This window comes from Anthonomus grandis, chromosome 16 (genome assembly GCF_022605725.1).
Source record: "Anthonomus grandis grandis chromosome 16, icAntGran1.3, whole genome shotgun sequence".
Lineage (NCBI taxonomy): Eukaryota > Metazoa > Arthropoda > Insecta > Coleoptera > Curculionidae > Anthonomus > Anthonomus grandis.
The window spans coordinates 19,114,934-19,138,467 of NC_065561.1; the positions used below are offsets into that span (position 1 = coordinate 19,114,934).

Here is a 23,534-nt window from a genome sequence, read left to right on the forward strand (position 1 = left end):
AAAAATTAACTAAAGTGAATTTTTTAAAATGTTTTCTGACAGGTCATTTGAAAATTTAGCATTATTTAACATTTCATTAAAAGAACCTTAGAAAATCATTATTTATTCACATTTCCTGGTTCTTTTGAATTCCAAGTTCCCTGGAAATACTCTTTAAGGTTCCAATATTGGCTTCATTTACACCGGGAATTTAATTTTTGTCCTTTTCTTACTGTACTCTTGGAAAATATCCAGAAAATAGACAAAGATAAAAAAAAAAAACATTTATTAAGCATACAAAATAAGAATGATATTAATCTATAAGAGCTCCTTATATCTGGCTTTCTTCCAGGTTTTCGTAAAGGAATTACTATGACACTTTTGAATTCTTCTATTTTATATTTATTAGAATAAACTTAATCAAAAATGTCTCGTAAAATTTGTTGGATACAATTAAAAGCATAATACATCGTCAAATCCCGAGGCAGACTTTTTTTTTTAAATATTAAAAATTATGAAAGGATAATACAAAAATTATTATATGTAAAAAAATGATTAATTTTAGATGCATCTATGCATAATTTAGTGCATGCACACCCAAAAAAAGAAATTGGCCAGGGGTGTATACTGAATTTTTCCCTTATACCTGATTAGTTTGTTTATAAAGCGAGAAATCCAGAATGTCTAATTAGGTTAGTAAGTAATCAGGGTATATAATACCCCATACTATGATGGTGAAAAAAAATAATTTCACCATTGTGTTAGGTGGAAAAAATTAGCAGAAAACAAGTACCAAGTCGATTTTAAAGAAAATTTTTTGATTTTTAACCGTTGAAGGTCCAAAAAATTAATTTCATCCACTTGTTAATAAAAAAATTATGTAAAAATGAGTATAAGGTAAAATTTTTGTTAGAAACAACCTATTAACATTTATAAACAATAGTCTTCTTTAACATGTCACTTTTTATTTAAGTCCGATTAAATTTCCTGATTTTAGACTTGAATAATCACCCTTAAAACCAACCTGACTGCATATTTATCACATTTAATTACCACATGTAGTATTTGAGAACAAAGCTCCTAGACTCCTTTAAGTTTAATTGAATTTCCTCATTATTCTCATATAGTATCTAAGGTGATATATGCGAAACTCCTAAAATGTGTTACCAGCGATAAAATGACAACAAAAGAGAACAGTCGGAATTAATTATTCCCTTTTGTCATTCAACTTGAATGGGTTGAAATTAATGATGGAAACAAATAAAATATGTTATACGTCTCTTGTTTCGTATTTTATATATGAGGCACGAATATATGTATGTATGTTTCCTTATATTAAAATGGCTTCAGTATAAAATGAAAGACAAAGAAATCTTCGACTGACAATATTGTCCATTAACGAGGGCAGAAGGAGAAAAAGTGTTGCTGAAAAGTCTGCCAGTGAAAATGAAGGTGAGTTTTTATTTGGTTTTTAAAGTTTAATCTGGTGGCCAATTCAGATTCAATTTAGGTAGGCTTCAGACTGCTTGGAAGGAAAAAGTCATTACTTCCAGCCAATTGAGTAAAATTTAAGTTTTTCTGCGAAGTATATTTTTGTTTAGTTAAAATACTTGACTAATTTAAAGGCAGTTGGCAAACGAATACCCTTAGAGCATTAAATATACTTGAATAAACGTTGGTTTTGGTCGAGTACACCATCTGCACAGGAAGAATTTATAGTTAAATATTGTTGTTAGCATAAGTTGAATCATTATTTGTTAAAAGGCAAGAGAAGGAGTAAAATTTGTTTGATAACTGAATCTTATTTTATACTAAAATATTTATACAATGTTCTGCCTTGTATCTAGATTCAGTATTATAAAGATATTTTTCAGTGCATTTTTTTGCTAGAAAAAAATCAACAAATTCCAAGCAATTTCCACTAATTATCTGGATCAAAAATGAAAGTTTACCAATAATCCTTGAAAACTGTAATTTTAAATTGTTTCCCTTGTTTTTTCCAGGTTCTTTAACTGCCTGGTAGAAGCATTTAATTTTTGCTAAAAATTCATCAAATTTTCCAGTCAATTGACTTTCCACTGCCTGGAAGAATTTTTTAATTTTTAAATACCGTAAAATGGGGTTACTCTGGCAGATTTGGACCTATTATAAGACTATAACTCACAAACAAATTAAAAATTAAAACATTTTATATTTTTACTGTGCCTTGTGTACAAAATAGAGTAAATCACCCAATTATGGTTTTGTTTTATCGAGGGGGTATATATACAGGGTGTCCAAGATAAGAATCCTAAGCATGGGGATCTCGGTACCTGTTGGAGATACAGCTTCGGTTAAATTAGGAAAAAGTTGTGCACTTTGAAGCGTATTTACATGCCGTTGAGAAACTGCAAAAATTTCCATGGCCTGCTGAGATATTTGGAAAAAACGGAAATTTGTCAATATCGATTTTATTTTTCAAATTATCAAAAAACTATTGACACTTTCTCATTAACACTTTTGATGTAGTACGTGATGGTGCTTTTAAATTTTATATCCGACGTTTCGTTTCCGAGAAACCATCATCAACTTTATTTTTTTATATGGCGCGAAAAGAAAGTACACCCTGTATCTGATTCCATTTTTTATTACAAATTCAATGATGTATCACATGTCACATTTTTTTTGTTAGTTGAAAGGAAAAATGCAAATTTTCTATTTTTTTAGCATATTTTTAAGTAAGCTTTGGAAACAAATGCTTTAACGTATGTAAATACCTGTTACCGAGTCTGTCACATTTTTCTTAATATCTATTTAGAGAGTGATGAAGCTAAATGAAGCAGTGATTTGCATTGTACATTGTACTACTTATAAATAAAAAAATGTAACCAGTAATAAACAAATGTTTTATGATTTTTCTAACGATATGCAACAAATAATGAATACATTTTAAAAATAACAAAAAAAGCAAATAAATTAACGCATTTTATAAATTTAATTTAAAATAGGTGTTCAAACAGGTTTCCGTTATTTTCTAGATATAAGTATGATCTTCTTACAGTAGCAGTTAAAACATCACGCAATATCTCTGGCATAATACTTTGAAAAGCGGCCGTCACACATTCTCGTAACTCCTGCTCAGTTCCAAAAGAATGTTGATAGACTCGGTTTTTAATAAATCCCCAAAGGAAGAAGTCCAAAGGGGTTAAGTCCGGGGATCGCGCTGGCCAAGACACTTCACTGGAGGTTCCAATCCACTTTTCAGGAAAACGCTGCGAAAGGTACTGTCGAACTTGCCCAGAATTATGTGCAGGAGCCCCGTCTTGTTGAAACCAACAGCTATTGACTTGTGCCAGAGGTATATCATCTAAGCAGTCTTCTAAATCATTTTGCAATAAATTAAGATATCGTTCTGCTGTTAATGAATAATGGTAAATAAATGGACCTAGTATTTTGGTTCCTAAAATTCCACACCACATATTAAACCCAAAACGTTGTTGATGTCTAGATATTTTCTTAACACGCGGATTTTGTTGGACCCAGTAATGACTATTGCGGCGATTAAAGATACCATTATTAGTGACCATACTTTTGTCGGACCATATTATTTTTGATGGAAAATTAAAATCCTCTTCACAGGCACGTGTATACCACTCATAAAAATGCCGACGTCGTTCGAAATCCCCAGGTTTAAGTCCTTGGCAAATTCTAAATTTGTAGGGGTGATATCTGTTTTTACGTAAAATAAACTGAGCTGTAGATTTGGCCACTCCTAAATTTTTTTCAATTTGCCTGGTTGATATCTCGGGGTTTTCAATAACTGCTTGTAAAACATTATTTTGAGTTTCTTCAAGAGATTCCTTTTTTCGAGATAAAACAGGCTTTTTAAACGAACCATATTCTTTTAAATTTCGAGCCAACTCTAAGAAAATGGATTTACATGGTTGCTTTCTATCTGGAAATTTATTAAGATACATTGCTGCTGTATTTAGAGTATTTTTGTAGCACAAAATGTAGCACGACAGCATGTCAAACTTCTCTTCATGACTATAATGACCACCAGGCATATTTGAAGATAATAACACAATTTTAGCAATAATAACGACAACAGTAAATAATAATAACAATAACAACTTTTTCCTAATTTAACCGAAGCTGTATCTCCAACAGGTACCGAGATCCCCATGCTTAGGATCCTTATCTTGGACAGCCTGTATATATTTTTTTTTGATGGGGTGCCAAAGTAGGCTTTATTATTAGGGTTACTTTGACAGGGTATAAAAATACGTTTGTTGCCATTATAGACTTATTGCTAAGCCTAGTTTGGTACCAAAAAAAAAGCCTAGTGCATTTTTTTTTGTAAAAATTATTTTTAGTCACATAGGTAAACTTTATTAAAACTCATTAATAGAAAATTAATTTATCATTTATTACAAAAACCCAATAACAGAAAATTAACATATTATTTTTATGTAAAAACCGAAAAAACAACAAAGAAATTATAACTGATGTTTTTAAATACAAAAGTCCTTATCCTTCTCACTGTCATCGGAATTAAAATCAACATTTGTGCAGTCTATGCAGACGTAAAATTGATCTACACTTTCTTCGTTGCAAATTCCGCAAATCCATTTACAACACTGACAGCATCGAATCCAATCAGGACCTTGGTAGTTTTTTCCATTTTTAAAGCAAATTACACAATTACCATCGTTTTTAGTTTTCACTTTTCTTTTTCTTGGCTCCCTTGGAGGCAATGCTTTGCTAGAAGCTCTTTGAAATGTTATCAGTGCAAGATCGTCGCGATCTTCATCACTGGTTTCCATAATCATATTTTGAGTTCCTGAGTTATTTATTGGTTCCTCGGTTCAAAGTTGTTTTCCAGGTTCTACTTTCTTCCCACGTTTTCTAACAGTTTTTTACTTATTAGAACCGCGTAAGTCCTGAAGGACATTAATTAGGCTTTGACTCATTGTTTCTTGCACTTCTTCAATATTTTCTGGAAGAGCCCCTGGAATCTTTTTCAAAACTTCTGAAGGGTCATATGGACAAAGCCCTGTAGCTCTAAAGCCTGATTTAAGGTTGTTGCTCACATTTTCATTCACAGAATTCCATAGTCTTGTTAAGAAGGTGGGGAAATATTCTTTAGGAATGGAGGCGCTGGACTTAGTTTCATTTCTCCATTTGTCCAAGATTTCCCGCCATTTTTTTTTCATGGGTGCGAAGACTGCAACATCTAATGGTTACATTATATGCGTGCTATTTGGGGGTAAAGGTGTCGCATGCCTGGATTACTAAAGGAGAGAAATGAGAGGCTAAGTTATCTCCGATTACAACTTTTTTCCCAGGAGTGTTCATATCTTTAGTTTTAGGCAGCAGAATATCGAAAAACCATTTCTCGAATTGAATCATATCAAACCAACCACTAGATGTATTGGCATAAACCGTTCCAAGCGGACCTCCTTGAGTCCAATTCGCGTACAAATTTCCGGCTTTGTAAACAACCATTGGCGGCAAAAGCTCACCTGCGGCATTGCCACATACCATAATGCTAACCGATGCTTTCGAATGTTGCTGGACCCGTTCAACGCCTTTTGTTCCCCTGGGGACCACCACCTTCTTAGCTCCAGGATCATCCTGAACGTTGGTCTCATCATAGTTGAAGACCAGTCGAGGATCTGCATCCAGTAAAACGTCTTTAATATTCTCAAAAAACTTATTTATAGCATTTGGTCCTACCGCTGCACGTGTTTGTTTGATATTCGCGGCTAAACGAACACTAAGGTTGTTTCTGGTGATAAAGTGTTCCAGAAAATCACTACCTGGAACATTGTCTTTGAATTCTTTAACAACACGACCTTTTTTTCTACATATTTATGCAACACTTGCCGAATATCCGCTTTTGTAAAGGGAACACCCCGATCACTCAATGTACTCAATGTCTTTGTCAACAAGTTCTCCTCCATGGGGGTAAACACGGTTGGGTGATCTGGGTGCCGTTCGTGGCTGCCCTTCAACTTGTTTTGAAGGGTTCCCCGCGAAATTTTAAATTTTTTGCTTGCGACAGACCACCCCTAATGGCGGCAAGTGCATTTTGTAAATCAGCTGTTGAATAATTGGCGTAGGTAGGCCCCCCCACATTTTTCTTATAATGTCTTGGCATTTTTACCTAATTTACACCTGCAACAAAAGAGAATCACTGTAAAAAAAATAAATAAATAAGAAGAGGAATTTTAAAATATATATATAAATATATATAGCAACCTGCCAAAGTAGGTTGAGGGTGCGAAAGTAACCCCGATTTACGGTACTTGTGGATTTTTAAATTTCTTAACTGTTTCAAAAAAGTGCCTGGAAGAAAACACATTTTTTTTTTGGATCTTTCATCAACAACTTGAAAGAAAATATAATTTTAATCAAATCAAATCAAAAAAATACTTTATTATAAAAAGATAAAAAATCTCATTTAGAAATCTACAAAATAAAATATAAACCACACAAGAGTTTCACATTCACAGGCTTGAATTGATATAAAAACAAGTAAAAACAATTTAAATTACAGTTTTCTTAATTATAAAGAGAGGAAACTTTCACTCGCGCGTTATGACTTATTTTCTCTTTCTTTTTTTGTTAGAGAGTAATAATGCCTTTGAAAACTGTAATTTTTCAATTGTTTTCCTTGAATTTTCCAGGTTCTTTAACTGCCTGGAAGAAGCATTTAATTTTTTCTAAAAATTTATCAAATTTTCCAGAAAATTGACTTTCAACTACCTGGAAGAAGTTTTTAATTTTTAAATGCATTTCATTAGCAAATCAAGTGGATTTTTGAATTTCTTAAGTGTTTCAAAAGAGTGCCTGGAAGAAAACACAATTTTTTTTGGATCTTTCATCAACAACTTGAAAGAAAATATAATTTCAATCAAATCAAATCAAAAAAATGCTTTATTATAAAAAGACAAAAAATCTCATTTACAAAATAAAATATAAATCACACAAAATCAACAGGCTTGAATTGATAAAAACAAGTAAAAACAAGTTAAATTACAGTTTTTTAATTTATAAAGAGAGGGAACTTTCACTCACGCGTTATGACTTATTTTCTCTTTCTTTTTTTGTTAAACAATAATAATGCCTTTTTTCCATAACATCTTCTGGCTCTGGTATTTTCATAATTCAACTCTTCAGGTCACTTTCTGCTCTAAAATACTCCAAAACAGTAGGATCACTAAGCAAATATCAGGATTAAAACATCTATCGGGACACTCTGAATCATTAATCTCTTCTTGCAATGCTTTAAGTAATGACACCTTTTGCCCTTGGCCTACAGTTCGATCGAAATCAAACTTAGGGAAACAAGAGATTGTCTGCAAGGTTGTGGTTGATAAATTGCCTTTGAAAGGACACTATAAAGCACCAGTTCCCTCTACATTGCTCTGTACCCTTGAAACTCATTAGACCTTCGGCGATTATGAGATAGAGAAGCAATTTCCCACTGAGCGGCCAGTGCATAACTTATAAAATAAATTATGTATATATTACTGAAGAAATCATTCATTTTAGCTTTGACGTGCCTAATTACCAATTTTTCTGCAATGCTGTTGTTGACAAACTGTCTCTGGAAGGAAACTATCAAGTAAATGGACGAATCCTGATCGCACCCATCGAAGGAAATGGTAAATTTAATGCTGAAATCGGTAAGTAACGTATAATTAAAAACAAAAATAATTCTTAATAAACGGTTGTTTTCTGAAGACTCCGCAGATGTATTTGTGTATCAAAAATATAAGGAGGGAACATTAAAAGACGGCAAGATTCATTTGATTCCCGTGACTACGAACAGCAGTATAGAGGTACGAAGGCCGAGGGCACATCTGGACGGTTTATTTAGCGGAAATGAAGAGCTAAGTACGTTTACACAATAAATTTACGCTTAATTTAAACCAATTTATGTGTTATTTCAGATGCGGCAACCAATAAGGCCATAAACGATAACGTGGACATGCTGTTCGAAGATCTGAAGCCGGTAGTTGAACATACGCTAAGCAGAATTTTGGAGGATGTTCTTTTAAAGTCCATTATCGATAGTATTCCTTGGGATGAGTTATATCCTGTTAATCCGGCATTTAATAAATAAATTATAAGGTCAATCGGGGAGTTTTGTGTTGATTTTTTAATATATTCCATCATTACTTTCAATTGTACTCAGATACGTATTAATTGACCAGCGATTCTTTTAAAAAAGATACAGTATAGTTATACAGGCGTGGTCAAATAAGCTCTCGAGTGCGTAACTCAATGTATTGACTTGCAATAGGAAATACAAGCAACATGTTAAAAAGAGAGCGAATGCTCCAACTTCTTTTCTTTAGAAGCAAATACAGGTGAATCGGAAGAGTGATAGTCGTTCTCTCCTTAATTTAACCCTTTCCCTATGATTTTCTATTGCATGTTATCATGGTATAAAATAAGTAATTTCCAAGTAATTAATTTTTTTCTTTCATAATTGAACCTGTACATTAAGTATCTATTTTAATTTTCCGCCATCAATCAATCGGCTGTCTCAGTCTTTCATTGAAAAAAGATAAAACAAATAGACGAGTATATATGTCTGGCAAACTAAGCTATTGGGTACACTGCCCTATTACGTCATAAAGTAAATAAAACTATACATGAAAGAGCACTTAGCAACGGGAAGTGATAATAAGCAAATTATTGGTTTATAATTTAGAATTTAATTGTTTTTGTTACATAACATATGAAGGAGGAAGTGGAGGAAGTTTAAAGAAGGTTTTTATAGATTGCACTAAAGCTTTTGATAGTGTTTGCCATAGAACTGAGCGAATCCAATGCCCTAAAATAAATCATGTGATAAGTGCAGTGGACCTCACAATACTCAAAAGTCAACCTACAAATTCGAAGATATATCGAAAAATATCAATTTCTCAGAAAAATCGTTAATATCATTTTTGTAGGGTATGATCTAGTGAACAACTTTGTCTCTTATAGTTTTTTTGATAAAACTAATCCTAACCAAGATATTAAAAAAAAACTTTTCTGTTAGGCTAGGAGGAGTTGTAGTTCAAAAGTCAACCTACAAATTTCAAAATATTTCGGAAAATCATAGTTTTTTAAGAAAATGGTTAGAATAATTTTTGTAGGTTATAATCCCAACAAGAATTTTGATTTCTATAGTTTTTTTGATACAACTGATCGTAACCCAGATATTTAAGAAAAACTTTAGACCAAGGCGAGTTGCAGTTCTTATATCAACTCAAAAATTTGAAGATACTTCGAAAAATATCAATTTCTCAGGAAAATAGTTTTAATCATTTTTGTAGGCCATGATCCAGTGAGCAAGTTTGCTCTTTACAGTTTTTCTGATAAAACTAATCATAACAAAGAAATTTTAAGAAAAAGTTACTCTTTAGACCAGGAGAAGTTGCAGTTCAAATGTCAATCTACAAATTTCAAGATATTTCGGAAATTAATAATTTCTCAGGAAAATGGTTAAAATCATTTCTATAGGTTATGATCTAGTGAACAACTTTGCTCCCTATAAATTTTTTGATAAAACTAGTCCTAAGCAAGATATTTAAGAAAAACTTGCTTGTTGGACTAAGATGTACTGTAGGTCAAATGTCAACCTACAAATTCCAAGATATTTAAAAAAATATTAATTTCTCAGAAAAATTGTTAATATCATTTTTGTAGGTTAGAGTGTAGTGAACAACTTTGTTTCTTACAGTTTTTTTGATAAAACCAATCATAACAAAGATATTTAAGAAAAACTTACACGTTGGACCAGGAGGAGTTGCAGTTCAAATGTCAATCTACAAATTTCAAGATATTTCGGAAACTAATAATTTCTCAGGAAAATGGTTAGAATCGTTTCTATAGGTTATGATCTAGTGAACAACTTGGCTTTCTACAAATTTTTTGATAAAACGAATCTTAACGAAGATATTTAAAAAAATTTGTCCGTTAGACCAAGACGAGTTGCACTTCAAATATCAACCTACAAATCCCATGATATTTCGAAAAATATTAATTTTTCAGGAAAATGGTTAGAATCAATTCTATAGATTATGATCCGGTGAACAAATTTGCTCTCTATAAATTTTTTGATAAAACTAGTCTTAAGCAAGATATTTAAGAAAAACTTGCTTGTTGGACCAAGATGTATTATAGGCCAAATGTCAACCTACAAATTCCAAGATATTTAAAAAAATATTAATTTCTCAGAAAAATTGTTAATATCATTTTTGTAGGTTAGAGTGTAGTGAACAACTTTGTTTCTTACAGTTTTTTTGATAAAACCAATCATAACAAAGATATTTAAGAAAAACTTACACGTTGGACCAGGAGGAGTTGCAGTTCAAATGTCAATCTACAAATTTCAAGATATTTCGAAAAATAATAATTTCTCAGGAAAATGGTTAGAATCATTTCTATAGATTATGATCTAGTGAACAAATTGGCTTTCTACAAATTTTTTGATAAAACGAATCCTAACAAAGATATTTAACAAAAACTTACCCGTTAGACCAAGACGAGTTGCAGTTCAAATTTCAACCCCACAAATTTCAAGATATTTAAAAAAATATCAATTTCTCAGGAAAATGGTCAGAATCATTTTTGTAGGTTAGGACCTGATAAACAATTTTACCCCCTATAGTTTTTTTCATTAAACCTATCTTTAATAAGATATTCATGAAAAACCTGCATGCCTTTTTTTTAATCATTTAACGCATTTATCTACTTCGTAAATTTTTTTAATAATTAGAGAGGTATTTTTTTATTGCCAATTTTAATTTTTTAATTATTTCTGCACTATTTTAATTACACTATATATTTTTTTTTATTTTTGAAAATTGAAAACTCACTCACAGGCCTCCTCTGGGATAACAAAAACTTCATACTCTATTTTTTAGCACTCTTTAATGACAAATATTTGTGAGCAAATATACGCGAGCAATAACGTTTCAAAATTGCCTCATAATTATAAATAATTAAACTTTATTATAGCACTATCCAAAACCTACATAATTTACTTATTTATGTACAAGGAACATAACATAATTAATTTTAATTAAATCCAATTATTTTGGGAAAAGTTCGTCTATCGAAAACCGGGCGAAAACTCTCCCGATGAACTCCAAAACGGTTTTCCCGATGGTCTGTTCCAGGGTCGGTCTTAAATCGTTTAAAAGTTCCTGCATGTTGGCGTTCAGGATCTTGTTCGTTTGTTCGGTTAATTCCGGATTGTTCCTAAACAAGTTGTAAAATCGGAAATTCGGTTTTCCAAAGTCGATGTCCTCAATTACGGTTTCTGTTAGTTTAAGGTATTGTTTGTCTTGTTGATAGTACCTTTGTCCGTTCATTGTGGCAACTACTCTACAATTTGCTAAAATGAAGAAAGATTAGAAAATTATAAGTGGAACGTAGTATTTTGTAATGGGGTTTAAGCAGGATTATCTATCAAACATCAGGATGATTCACATTTTTTGCTACTTACTAATATTTCCATCCGCCGGTCCAGACCCGTCCAAATTAAAGAACAAAACTTTCCCGAATATGTAGTAATTCGCCTTTATCCTTATGAACGGAAAGGACATATCAAATTTCACTTTGTTATCTTCCAAACTTACGTCAAACTTCTTAATGGTGAATTTGTCTGCGTCATAAATTTCCACGTTCTAGAAAGGGAGAAAACATCATTAAAAGCACCGTCAAATCAGTGCCAGTTAATCTGGATTATTTACAAGAAAATCTAGGTTCTCATATTCTTATCCCTGTTTAATCAGGCTAATATTAATCCTTGACTTCACTCGTTTATGATGCCAGAACTGACAAATTCTTACTATTTAAATAATGAGTTAAACTTACTTCAAATCGAGCTATAAATCCTGCCCCAGCATCTAATCCAACTTCGGGTATGATCAAAGGATTCATTTTCGGTAAACGAAACTCCGGTATGCCCTCTTGCAGATGAGCCTTGGCATTCTGGACCGCTTTCAGAAGGCATTTTTCAAAGTTTACATCGCTCTGACGACATTTTTCAATATAGGTTGCTGCAATAAAGAATCAAAGGTTTATTTATTTCAAAGCAATACCCTCTTACCTCTATATATCTAAGTCTAAGTCTACTTAGAGCTTAGATCTCTCCTATGATTTGTCTTGGGATCAGACCAAAACCCCATTGAACATTTTGATGGTATTCAAAGAAAGCCATAAGATAAACGTATTTAAGAGATCCTGCAAGGACCGGACTATGGATTGATGAGTTGTGTGAAGAAAAAGGTTATTACAATAAATCCTTGAAAGTATATTCAGACTTAACATCAAAAACGTCTGCCCATGTCCGTTAGGAGCAACTCGATCCTCTGGAGATGACTCCAGTTGACTTATGATAAGTCCTGAAGTTCTAAACTTACAAAGACTTTTTATATCTTAAATGAATCCTTGAATATTCCTTCCAAAGATACTGAAAGCCGTTTTAGAATATCTTAAGTAGTTTTAGACTTATCATCAAAAACGTCTGGCCATGACTCCCATTGACTTATGATAAGTCCTGGAGTTCTAAACCTACAAAGACTTTTTATACCTTGAATGAATTCTTGAATATTTCTTCCAAAGATACTGAAAGCCGTTTTAAAATATCTTAAGTAATTACAGAATTATTATGAAAAACGCATGCCCATGTCCATTAGGAGCAACTTGGTTAAAGGCTTTATAGAAATCAATATATTTTGAAATTTCATGTGAGGATTTTAATGATTTTAGTTTCATTTGAACATTGATGAATGTTTTGACCAAAAACAACATTAAATATAATCGGAGTTATTGAGGAGTTTTTGACTTGATTGAAAAAAATGTTGATACCGTCAAAGGCTTTACAAAAATCAATATATTTTATACTTACATGTGAGGATTGCATTGATTTAGGTTTTATTTGACCAAAAAGGTTATTACAAATTTCCTTGTAAATTCAACCGTTTTGATGTTATTGAGGAGTTCTTCAGTGGATTACAAGAAATCTTGATGCTATCAAGGGCCTTACAAAAATTAATATATCTTAAAATATTATTTAACGATTTTATTGATTTTAGTTTTATTTGAAACCTGATGAGTTTCTTGATCGAAAAGGTTATCACAAGTTTTCTTGTAATAATAGCTATTTTGAAGTTATTAAGGAGTTTTTTCAATTGATAGAAAAAAATCTTGATACTGTTAAAGGCTTTACAAAAATCATTATATTTTTAAATTTCATGTGAGGATTTTATTGATTTTAGTCTCATTTGAAACTTGACGAGTTTTTTAATCAAAAACGTCCCCGAAATTTTCTAGTAAGAGCAACTAGTAAGAGTCTAGTAAGAGTAAGGTTTGAACTTATTGAGGACTTTTTCAGTTGATTGAAAAAAATCTTGATAATGTCAAAGGCCTTACAAAAATCAATATATCTTAAAATATCATGTAACGATTTTATTGGTTTTAGTTTTAATCGAAACCTGATGAGTTTCTTGACCGAAAAGGTCATTACAAGTTTCATTGTAAATGCAACTGTTTTAGAGTTATTGAGGAGTTCTTCAGTTGATTGAAAAAAATCTTAACATTGTGAAAGGCCTTCAAAAAATCTTAAAATTTAAGGAGTTTTCGCCTCACGTGTTTAAACACTAAAATTGCTTATCTTAGACCAGGTCTGGACTATGCTTCTCCCAATTATCATTATCATATTGGGTTGTTGGAGTGAATCCACTTTTATCTTTTAGGGCTATAGGTTTGGAAACTTGTAGGTTTTTTAATGGTCAAACATTATAAATTAGAAAGAGTTGTAGTTATATCTTCCGATAAACCGATTTCTTAAGGAAAAGTTTAGTTATCTCTTTTATTGCTCTTATTAAGGGTCTCAGGTCAAATTCACACTAACAAAGCCAAAAACTACCACCGTCCTGTTCGAAGGACCAAAATATCAATTTTTTTTCATATATAAATACTATCTATATTGAGTTGGTATAGTCTACAATTGTTCTTCTCCTTCTTCTTCTTCTTCTTTTTCTTCTTCGTCTTCTTCTCTAATAGTGTCAACTACCTTAAAGAAATTAATAATTCTTGTACAAGCAGCTGAGTTATTTACTCCTCTAAGAACCTCTACTGCCTGGAAGAAATTATTAATTTTTTCCTCTTTTTCTTCTTCTTCTTCTTTAATTATGTCAACTACTTTAAGGAAATTAATAATTCTTGTACAGACAGTTATTGGATCGAACACTCCTTGTTCTTGCTTTTTAAGAACCTTAACTGCCTGGAAGAAATTATTGATTTTTTGCTCTTTTTCTTTTTTTTCTTCCTCTTCTTCTTCTTCTTCTTCTTCTTTTTTAATTATGTCAGGTGCCTAAAAGTAATTAATAATTCTTCTACAGGCACTTAAGTTATTAGATCCAACACTCCTTATTCTTGCTCTCGAAGAACCTCAACTGCCTGGAAAAAATTATTGATTTTTTCGTTTTTTTTCTTCTTCTTCTTGTTTAATTACGTCAAGTGCCTAAAAGTAATTAATAATTCTTGTACAGGTAGTTCAATTATTAGATCTCACACTTCTTGTTTTGCTCTTGAAGAACCTCAACTGCCTGAAAGAAACTATTGATTTTTTTCCTCTTCTTCTTCTTCTTTAATTATATCAAGTACCTAAAAGTAATTAATAATTCTAGCACAGGCAGTTCAATTATTAGATCTCACACTTCTTGTTTTGCTCTCAAAGAACCTCAACTGCCTGGAAGAAATTATTGATTTTTTCCTCTTTTTCTTCTTCTTCTTTAATTATGTCTACAACTGCCTGGAAGAAATTATTAATTGTTTTCCTCTCTTTCTTCCTCTTCTTCTTCTTCTTCTTCTTCTTCTTCTTCTTCTTTAATTATGTCAATGTTCCTAAAAGTAATTAGTAATTCTTGTAGAAGCAGTTTAGTTATTAGATCTCATACTCCTTGTTTTGCTCTCGAAGAACCTCGACTGCCTGGACGAAATTATTGATTTTTTTCCTCTTTTTCTTCTTCTTCTTCTTCTTCTTCTTTAATTATGTCAAGTGCCTAAAAGTAATTAATAATTCTTTTACAGGAACTTCAGTTATTAAATCTCTTACTCCTTGCTTTGTTCTTGAAGAACCTCAACTGCCTGGAAGAAATTATTGATTTTTTTCTTCTTCTTCTTCTTTTTTAATTATGTCAAGTGCCTAAAAGTAATTAATAATTCTTGTACAGGCAGTTCAGTTATTAGATCTCACACTCCTTGTTTTGCTCTCGAAGAACCTCAACTGCCTGGAAAAAATTATTATTTTTTTTCCTCTTTTTCTCCTTCTTCTTCTTCTTCTTCTTTAATTATGTCAAGTGCCTTAAAGTAATTAATAATTCTTGTACAAGCAGTTGAGTTATTCACTCCTCTAAGAACCTCTTCTGTCTGGAAGAAATTATTGATTTTTTTCCTCTTTTTCTTCTTTTTCTTCTTCTTTTTTAATTATGTCAAGTGCCTAAAAGTAATTAATAATTCTTGTACAAGCAGTTGGGTTATTCACTCCTCTAAGAACCTCAACTGCCTGGAAGAAATTATTAATTTTTTCCACTTTTTCTTCTTCTTCTTCTTCTTCTTTTTTAATTATGTTAACTACTTTAAAGAAATTAATAATTCTTGTACAGGCAGTTCAGTTATTAGATCTCACACTCCTTGTTTTGCTCTCGAAGAACCTCAACTGCCTGGAAGAAATTATTAATTTTTTTCCTCTTTTTCTCCTTCTTCTTCTTCTTCTTCTTTAATTATGTCAAGTGCCTTAAAGTAATTAATAATTCTTGTACAAGCAGTTGAGTTATTCACTCCTCTAAGAACCTCTTCTGTCTGGAAGAAATTATTGATTTTTTTCCTCCTTTTCTTCTTTTTCTTCTTCTTTTTTAATTATGTCAAGTGCCTAAAAGTAATTAATAATTCTTGTACAAGCAGTTGAGTTATTCACTCCTCTAAGAACCTCTACTGCCTGGAAGAAATTATTAATTTTTTTCACTTTTTCTTCTTCTTCTTCTTCTTCTTCTTCTTCTTCTTCTTCTTTTTTAATTATGTTAACTACTTTAAAGAAATTAATAATTCTTGTACAAGCAGTGCAAATATTAGATCTCACACTCCTTGTTTTGCTCTCGAAGAACCTCAACTGCCTGGAAGAAATTATTGATTTTTTTCCTCTTTTTCTTCTTTTTCTTCTTCTTTTTTAATTATGTCAAGTGCCTAAAAGTAATTAATAATTCTTGTACAAGCAGTTGAGTTATTCACTCCTCTAAGAACCTCTACTGCCTGGAAGAAATTATTAATTTTTTTCACTTTTTCTTCTTCTTCTTCTTCTTCTTCTTCTTCTTCTTCTTCTTCTTCTTCTTTTTTAATTATGTTAACTACTTTAAAGAAATTAATAATTCTTGTACAAGCAGTGCAAATATTAGATCTCACACTCCTTGTTTTGCTCTCGAAGAACCTCAACTGCCTGGAAGAAATTATTAATTTTTTTCCTCTTTTTCTCCTTCTTCTTCTTCTTCTTCTTTAATTATGTCAAGTGCCTTAAAGTAATTAATAATTCTTGTACAAGCAGTTGAGTTATTCACTCCTCTAAGAACCTCTTCTGTCTGGAAGAAATTATTGATTTTTTTCCTCTTTTTCTTCTTCTTCTTCTTCTTTAATTATTTCAAGTGCCTAAAAGTAATTAATAATTCTTGTACAGGCAGTTAAGTTATTAGATCTCACACTTCTTGTTTTGCTCTCGAAGAACCTCAACTGCCTGGAAGAAATTATTGATTTTTTTCCTCTTTTTCTTCTTCTTCTTCTTCTTCTTTAATTATTTCAAGTGCCTAAAAGTAATTAATAATTCTTGTACAGGCAGTTAAGTTATTAGATCTCACACTTCTTGTTTTGCTCTCGAAGAACCTCAACTGCCTGGAAGAAATTATTGATTTTTTTTCCTCTTTTTCTTCTTTTTCTTCTTCTTCTTTAATTATGTCAAGTGCCTTAAAGTAATTATTAATTCTTGTACAAGCAGTTGAGTTATTCACTCCTCTAAGAACCTCTACTGCCTGGAAGAAATTATTAATTTTTTTCACTTTTTCTTCTTCTTCTTCTTCTTCTTCTTTTTTAATTATGTTAACTACTTTAAAGAAATTAATAATTTTTGTACAAGCAGTGCAGTTATTAGATCTCACACTCCTTGTTTTGCTCTCGAAGAACCTCAACTGCCTGGAAGAAATTATTAATTTTTTTCCTCTTTTTCTCCTTCTTCTTCTTCTTCTTCTTCTTTAATTATGTCAAGTGCCTTAAAGTAATTAATAATTCTTGTACAAGCAGTTGAGTTATTTACTCCTCTAAGAACCTCTACTGCCTAGAAGAAATTATTGATTTTTTTCTTCTTTTTCTTCTTCTTCTTCTTCTTCTTCTTCTTCTTTAATTACGTCAAGTGCCTAAAAGTAATTAATAATTCTTGTACAAGCAGTTAAGTTATTAGATCTCACACTCCTTGTTTTGCTCTCGAAGAACCTCAACTGCCTGGAAGAAATTATTGAATTTTTCCTCTTTTTCTTCTTCTTCTTCTTCTTCTTATTTAATTATATCAACTACCTAAAAGTAATTAATAATTCTTTTACAAGCAGTTAAGGTATTCACTCCTTGTATTTGCTCTCTAAGAACCTCAACTGCCTGGACGAAATTATTAATTTTTTTCCTCTTTTTCTCCTTCTTCTTCTTCTTCTTCTTCTTTAATTATGTCAAGTGCCTAAAAGTAATTAATATATCTTGTACAGGCACTTCAGTTACTAGATCCAACACTCCTCATTCTTGCTCTTGAAGAACCTCAACTGCCTGGAAAAAATTATTGATTTTTTTCTTCTTCTTTAATTATGTCAAGTGCCTAAACGAAATCAATAATTCTTTTATAAGCAGTTGAATTATTAAATTCCAGACTCCTTGTTTTTGCTCTCTAAGAGCCTCAACTGCCTGGAAGAAACCATTGAATTTTTTTAACCTGTTTGTCAAATTTGCAGTAAACATTAGAGAGTAATAAATTGGACATTTGTCCAGTCAAATAAAAGGAAATGCTCACTGCACGTGGAAAATGTGTATAAAATCATATAAAACAAAGTAAATATTGTCTCAAACATTTGCCCTGTTTGCAATAGCAGTGACGTCACATTTAGTTGAACAGATCATCTTTTTTCTCTTAACTTATTCTAAAAAAAAATATAAATAAGAAGCAAACAAAACGAATATTTATTTAGAACGTGACCGACAATTTCCCGAATTATTGCGTTACGGTTTTGGAAAACCAATGCTATTTGCATTTATGCATACGGCGAAAAAACCATTGGCCAATCTTCTTTATGGTGTCAATAGTAATGAATTTTATTTAATAGCTCAATAACACCGCCACGTTTTTTGAATTTTAATTATTATTTTTATTTTGTTTGAATATTGTTGTGCACACATCGGGAGGGCAATAAAGTATACGTAAAAAGAGATAATATTGGTTTTGTACAATAACGTTAATATTTGGCGAGCGATTTTAAATAATTCATTGGAATTGTCAAAAACGTCATTTGTGACGCAACTGACTGAAGACGTTGCACGCTACAAAGCTAGTAAAAATCATGACGTGTAACCTGTATTTGTTTTACAGATTTGGCCACGTTTTAATATTAAAATAAACTTCACTGGAGAAACGTTAGAAAGAAGACATGAGATCAAAGTATTTTCATCGTCATATTACTCAAGTTTTTTGTATATCATCTGTATTGATCAAGATTTTATTCAGATTCATGCTGTGTATAGTAGGAGCTTAAAACATCACAAAATCAACATTTGACCCACTTTTTACAAAATTATCTTAGTGTCAAATACCTTTGACGATCGCAATATGAAAGGTTATGTTAAACGTCATAGTTTTAAAGATTTGCCAGGAAATTAAGGTGACGTTTCAAAATTCTGGCATAATTTTTGTTTTCTTCCAAGCAGTAAGTGTCACTCTTGGGAGTAGTCCAGGAAATTAACGTTATTCTTCATGTGTTTCAAGCTCCTGTAATTTTTTTTTCTTCCAAGTAATTATAGTTAACATACGTCACTCTGGAATATAATGAGTCTGTTTGTTTCTTCCTGCACGTTCCAGAGTCTCAGTCACTTATTCATGCTTCTTTTACTATTTACATCTAATCTTCTATATCGACTTCCATGATCCTTACTACAATTAGGATAAATTTGAAATTTTGAATAATTATTTAATGAACAATCAGATTTATTACAGTTGAAGCCCACCTATTCACCTCAACATCACTATTAACCAGTTTCAATTACAAGAAGTCTTTTGTCTCTCTCCCAGTCTCTTTTTGTTGAAGAATGTTTCTATTCTTTTTTATCCAATTAAAAAGTCATTCTGTCTTTCTCTCAATCACTTTTAAAGAGTCATGTTGTCCTTGTACCAGATAGTTGAAGAGTCATTGTTTCCCTCTTCCAGGCTCTCTTTATCTCTCTCTATTTTTCTGATTCTTCTGAGGATCCTCAATCTTAAGGATTCTTTCTGTAATACTTCTGACCGGTTTTACTGTGACGTCTGAGGTGTCTATTACCGGATCTGGATTATGTCGATATTCCAAAAGTGTGCGCCTACAAATTGTGTTGGTCCAGATTTATTATTTGCCAGAATTGAACAACCAGAGACTCAGCATGTTCTTCTTTAATCCTTCTATAGCAATGGCGTAACTTAATCATGTACTCAGCAAACAATTCCTCCATTTAGTTTGGCTTCAAGTAGGTACTCGTCTGGCTCTTGAATAGTATTCACTGGTTCCATCATGTTCTTTGATTCCCAAGTACTCTTTGTTTAGGAATAGAAGAATATCCAGCCATATGGAAAACTGCAATGGTGAGACCTCTACCTAAGGATGAGCTTTGACCTATAAGCCTTCTACCAATCGTTGTACATCAACAACTTATCAAAGTATAGCAAGATTACCAATGACATCTTCAAAATCATGGATGCCTCACTTATCTCCTGTCTTGTATTGCTAGACTGTAGAAAGGCATTTGATCTCATCAAACATGAAATGCTATTAATTAGGTTGATCCATTACTTTTTACTATTTATACGTCAGATCTAACGGGATCGTTCTGGCTCCTTTATGCTGATGACACTCAGCTTCTTTTTAGATTTAGACCTGGAACTGAGTGCTGTGAATAGAGGTTCAGAAAATTAGTCATCTATGCATGGTTTGTTGCACAATGCAAGGATAAGTGGTCAATTGATGAAAGCCAAATATATACTCTTTAATTCTAATTGCGTTTCTCTTACAATTTTTTAGTGTCATTTTTCTCTAGTTGATTCGTCTATTATAGATCTTAAGCCTTGCAGTGAAATCATTTCTGGAGAATGTCCTCCGTGCAGCCTTCCAGATAATTCAGTATTCCAAATTTTCTGGAAATGTCCTTTGTAGTGCTTTGATGGACTTCATTTAAACCAATACTTTGACTCAAATAAAACGGTGAATTCTTTTGTGAATTTAACGTACATTGGAAAATATATTAAGCCATTATTGGCAAAAATGGTGAAAAATTGCAAAATTATTTAAAAAATTATTGAAAATCGAATGTTCTCTTGGTTATTGAAAGATACGGTTAGATAACATTCCAACGAGTAACTTGTCTTATCTATTTTATGTTTTTTTTTTGTATTCTTTAGTGTAATTTTTTCCTAGTTGATTCATCTATCATAGATCTTAATATTTCTTGTAAAAGCATTTCTGGAAAATATCCTGGGCGCAGCCTTCCAGATAATTCAGTATTCAAAATTTTCTGGAAATGTTCTTTGTAGTGTATTGATTGACTTCATTTAAAGTAATACTTTGACTTAAATAAATTGGTGAATTCTTTTGTGAATTTAAGGTACATTGAAAAATATATCAAGCCATTATTGGCAAAAATTTCAAATATAGTAAAAAATTGCAAAATTATTGAAAAAATAATTGAATGAAAATCGGGTGTTTTCTTGGTTATTGGATGATTAACTTAGGTAACATTCCAACGAGTACCTTTTCTCATCTATTTTATGTGTTTTTTTGTATTTTTTAGTATAATTTATTTCCTAGTTAACTCATCTATCATAGATCTTAATCTTTCTTGTGAGAGCATTTCTGGAAAATATCCTCCTCGTAGCCTTCCAGATAATTCAGTATTCCAAATATTCTGGAAATATCGTTTGTAGTGCTTTGATGGACTTCATTTAAACCAATACTTTGACTTAAATAAAACGGTGAATTCTTTTGTAAATTTAACGTACATTGGAAAATATATCGAGCCATTATTGGCGAAAATGCCAAATATAGTAAAAAATTGCAAAATTTGAAAAAAAAATTGAAAATCGGGTGTTTTCTTGGTTATTGAATGATTAACTTAGATAACATTCCAACGAGTATTTTTTCTCATCTATTTTATGTTTTTCTTTGTATTTTTTAGTGTATTGTTTTCTAGTTGATTCATCTGTCATAGATCTTAAGCCTTCCAGTAAAACCATTTCTGGAAATTATCGTCCGTGCAACTTTCCAGATAATTCAGTATTCCAAATTATCTGGAAATGTGCTTTTTCGTTCTTTTATTGACATTATTTAAACCAATACTTTGACCCAAATAAATGGGTAAATTCTTTTGTGAATTTAAGGTACATTGGAAAATGTATAAAGCCATTATTGGCAAAAATTAATGAAAAAAAAAATCTAAGACGGGTGTTCTCTTGGTTATTCGAAGATACGCTTAGATAACATTCCAACGAGTAACTTGTCTTATCTATTTTATGTTTTTCTTTGTATTTTTTAGTGTAATTTTTTTCCTAGTTAATTCATTTATCATAAATCTTAATCTTTCTTGTAAAAGCATTTCTGGAAAATACTCTCCTTGCAGCCTTCCAGATAATTCAGTAATCCAAATTTTCTGGAAATGTCCTTTGTAGTGTATTGATTGACTTCATATAAAGTAATACTTTGACTCAAATAAATCAATAAATTCTCTTGTGAATTTAAGGCATACTGATAAAATATATCAAGTCATTATTGAAAAAAATTGCAAAATTAATTTTTTTCTAAATTTTGGAAGATAATTATTAACTTGGTTATTTGAACATAAATTTAAGTATTACTTTAACAAGTAACTTTCCTCATATATTTTATGTTTTTTTTTGTATTTTTTAATTTAATTTTTACTGTGATTGATTTTAATCCTATGGTCCTAATCGATTTCCAGAATTATTTTAAACTTACTTCCAGGCATCTGGAGTAGCTCTTAAGTAAGATTGAATTTTCCATGCATATCTTAAACTAAAATTTCTAAGCCGGTTTATTAGTTCTAGCTTCCTTATCATTTATTGGTTAAATCTCTCGTTGATCCATTGGCATGATCAAGTATAACATATAAATTGAACACTTTAGACAGAAAATGATCAGATTCTTTATTTGTCCAAGTGTTGGGACTTATTCACTTATTAAGTCGTTCACTCACTTTCACACAATTTCCTGTAAACTCACTAATTTCTTTCAATTTTTTCACCCGCTACATTTAAGGATAGAGGTCCTAGAGTCTTACGGAGAAAACCAACACAGTGAACGATTTAAAGCAAATATATAGAGTCATTAATTGTAACCTAATATTCTTAATAAATACTCACGAAATTTCTTTACTCTAGCAGATCCTACAGCACCAACCACTATAAAAACACAAAAAATACGCGATAAATCCATCCTATGATTTTTTGATAATCAGACTTCTTGTCACGGTGAGCAGACGACACTGATTGCACACCTAACTCGGCTCATTCAAAATGTTAACTTTGACGGTGCCTATATGGTAGAAGCAACAAGGTAATGCGAGTAGTTTTCGCATATTCGAGTGTTATTTAAATGAGCGAATTGATTAATATTCAATCCACATTTTCGTTATGAATTCTTTAAAAATTTACGTTTTATTTACTTTTAATTGGTATATACGGTGATTTGTCATCTTACGTAGTGCATTTGCATTAGTTGAAATGTTTGTGGTGCTTTATATACGATTTCTACGTTCTTCTATAATCATCTTAGAACCTCCATCTTTACAGGAGATTGCCTATAACCAAAAGGCTTCCAGTTTTCTATGGTAATGTAAGTTGAGAGTCCAAGTCTCATTAAACCAAATAAAAGAACTAAGTTTTTGATCTTTATGTCAGTTTCTACTATTTCCACTTTACACACCCTATTAACTTTGAGTGCCAGTTGGAATTATCCAAGATATTTACCTGTTTCGAGTAGGAGGCCATTAAGCATGTTTCTGAAGTATGTCATCTCAAACAATCACTGTAATATATCTTTCTTTATTTAACTAGTATTAAAGGATGACATTGTCTCACTCATTTATAACGCTATTTTTAATATGGTTCAAAGATTTGCGCACTGAAGAGCTTTCTTGGCCCAACCGGTATACTAGTCCGATTTTTATTCTCTTTTTTTGAGTTTATTGCACAGTACAGATAGGGTGAGGATTGAGAAATGCTTATT

General features: G+C 31.5%; 3 protein-coding genes across 3 annotated transcripts in view; 2 read left to right on the top strand and 1 right to left on the bottom strand.

The window, feature by feature from the left end:
- The window catches only part of LOC126745968 (uncharacterized), a 46,287-nt gene extending 38,175 nt beyond the window's left edge, over positions 1–8,112 (top strand). Inside the window, exons 9-11 of the mRNA XM_050454023.1 lie at positions 7,519–7,652; positions 7,711–7,863; positions 7,920–8,112. Of these exons, the coding sequence (XP_050309980.1) occupies positions 7,519–7,652; positions 7,711–7,863; positions 7,920–8,092 (460 nt within the window). The 3' untranslated portion in view covers positions 8,093–8,112. The remainder of the gene's footprint in view (positions 1–7,518; positions 7,653–7,710; positions 7,864–7,919) is intronic.
- Positions 8,113–10,879: 2,767 nt separating this feature from the next.
- Positions 10,880–22,838, bottom strand: LOC126745587 (putative beta-carotene-binding protein). Its single transcript, XM_050453493.1, has 4 exons — positions 22,670–22,838; positions 11,845–12,029; positions 11,474–11,654; positions 10,880–11,362 (listed from the first exon to the last, which is right to left on the bottom strand). Exons 1-4 carry the CDS (start codon positions 22,740–22,742, stop codon positions 11,058–11,060), a joined length of 744 nt encoding a protein of 247 aa, XP_050309450.1. The 5' UTR covers positions 22,743–22,838; the 3' UTR covers positions 10,880–11,057.
- A 280-nt stretch (positions 22,839–23,118) lies between these two features.
- LOC126745585 (uncharacterized) overlaps positions 23,119–23,534 on the top strand; it is a 37,299-nt gene continuing 36,883 nt past the window's right edge. The window contains exon 1 of the mRNA XM_050453492.1: positions 23,119–23,141. The gene's annotated coding sequence lies outside the window, so the exon portion shown is untranslated. The remainder of the gene's footprint in view (positions 23,142–23,534) is intronic.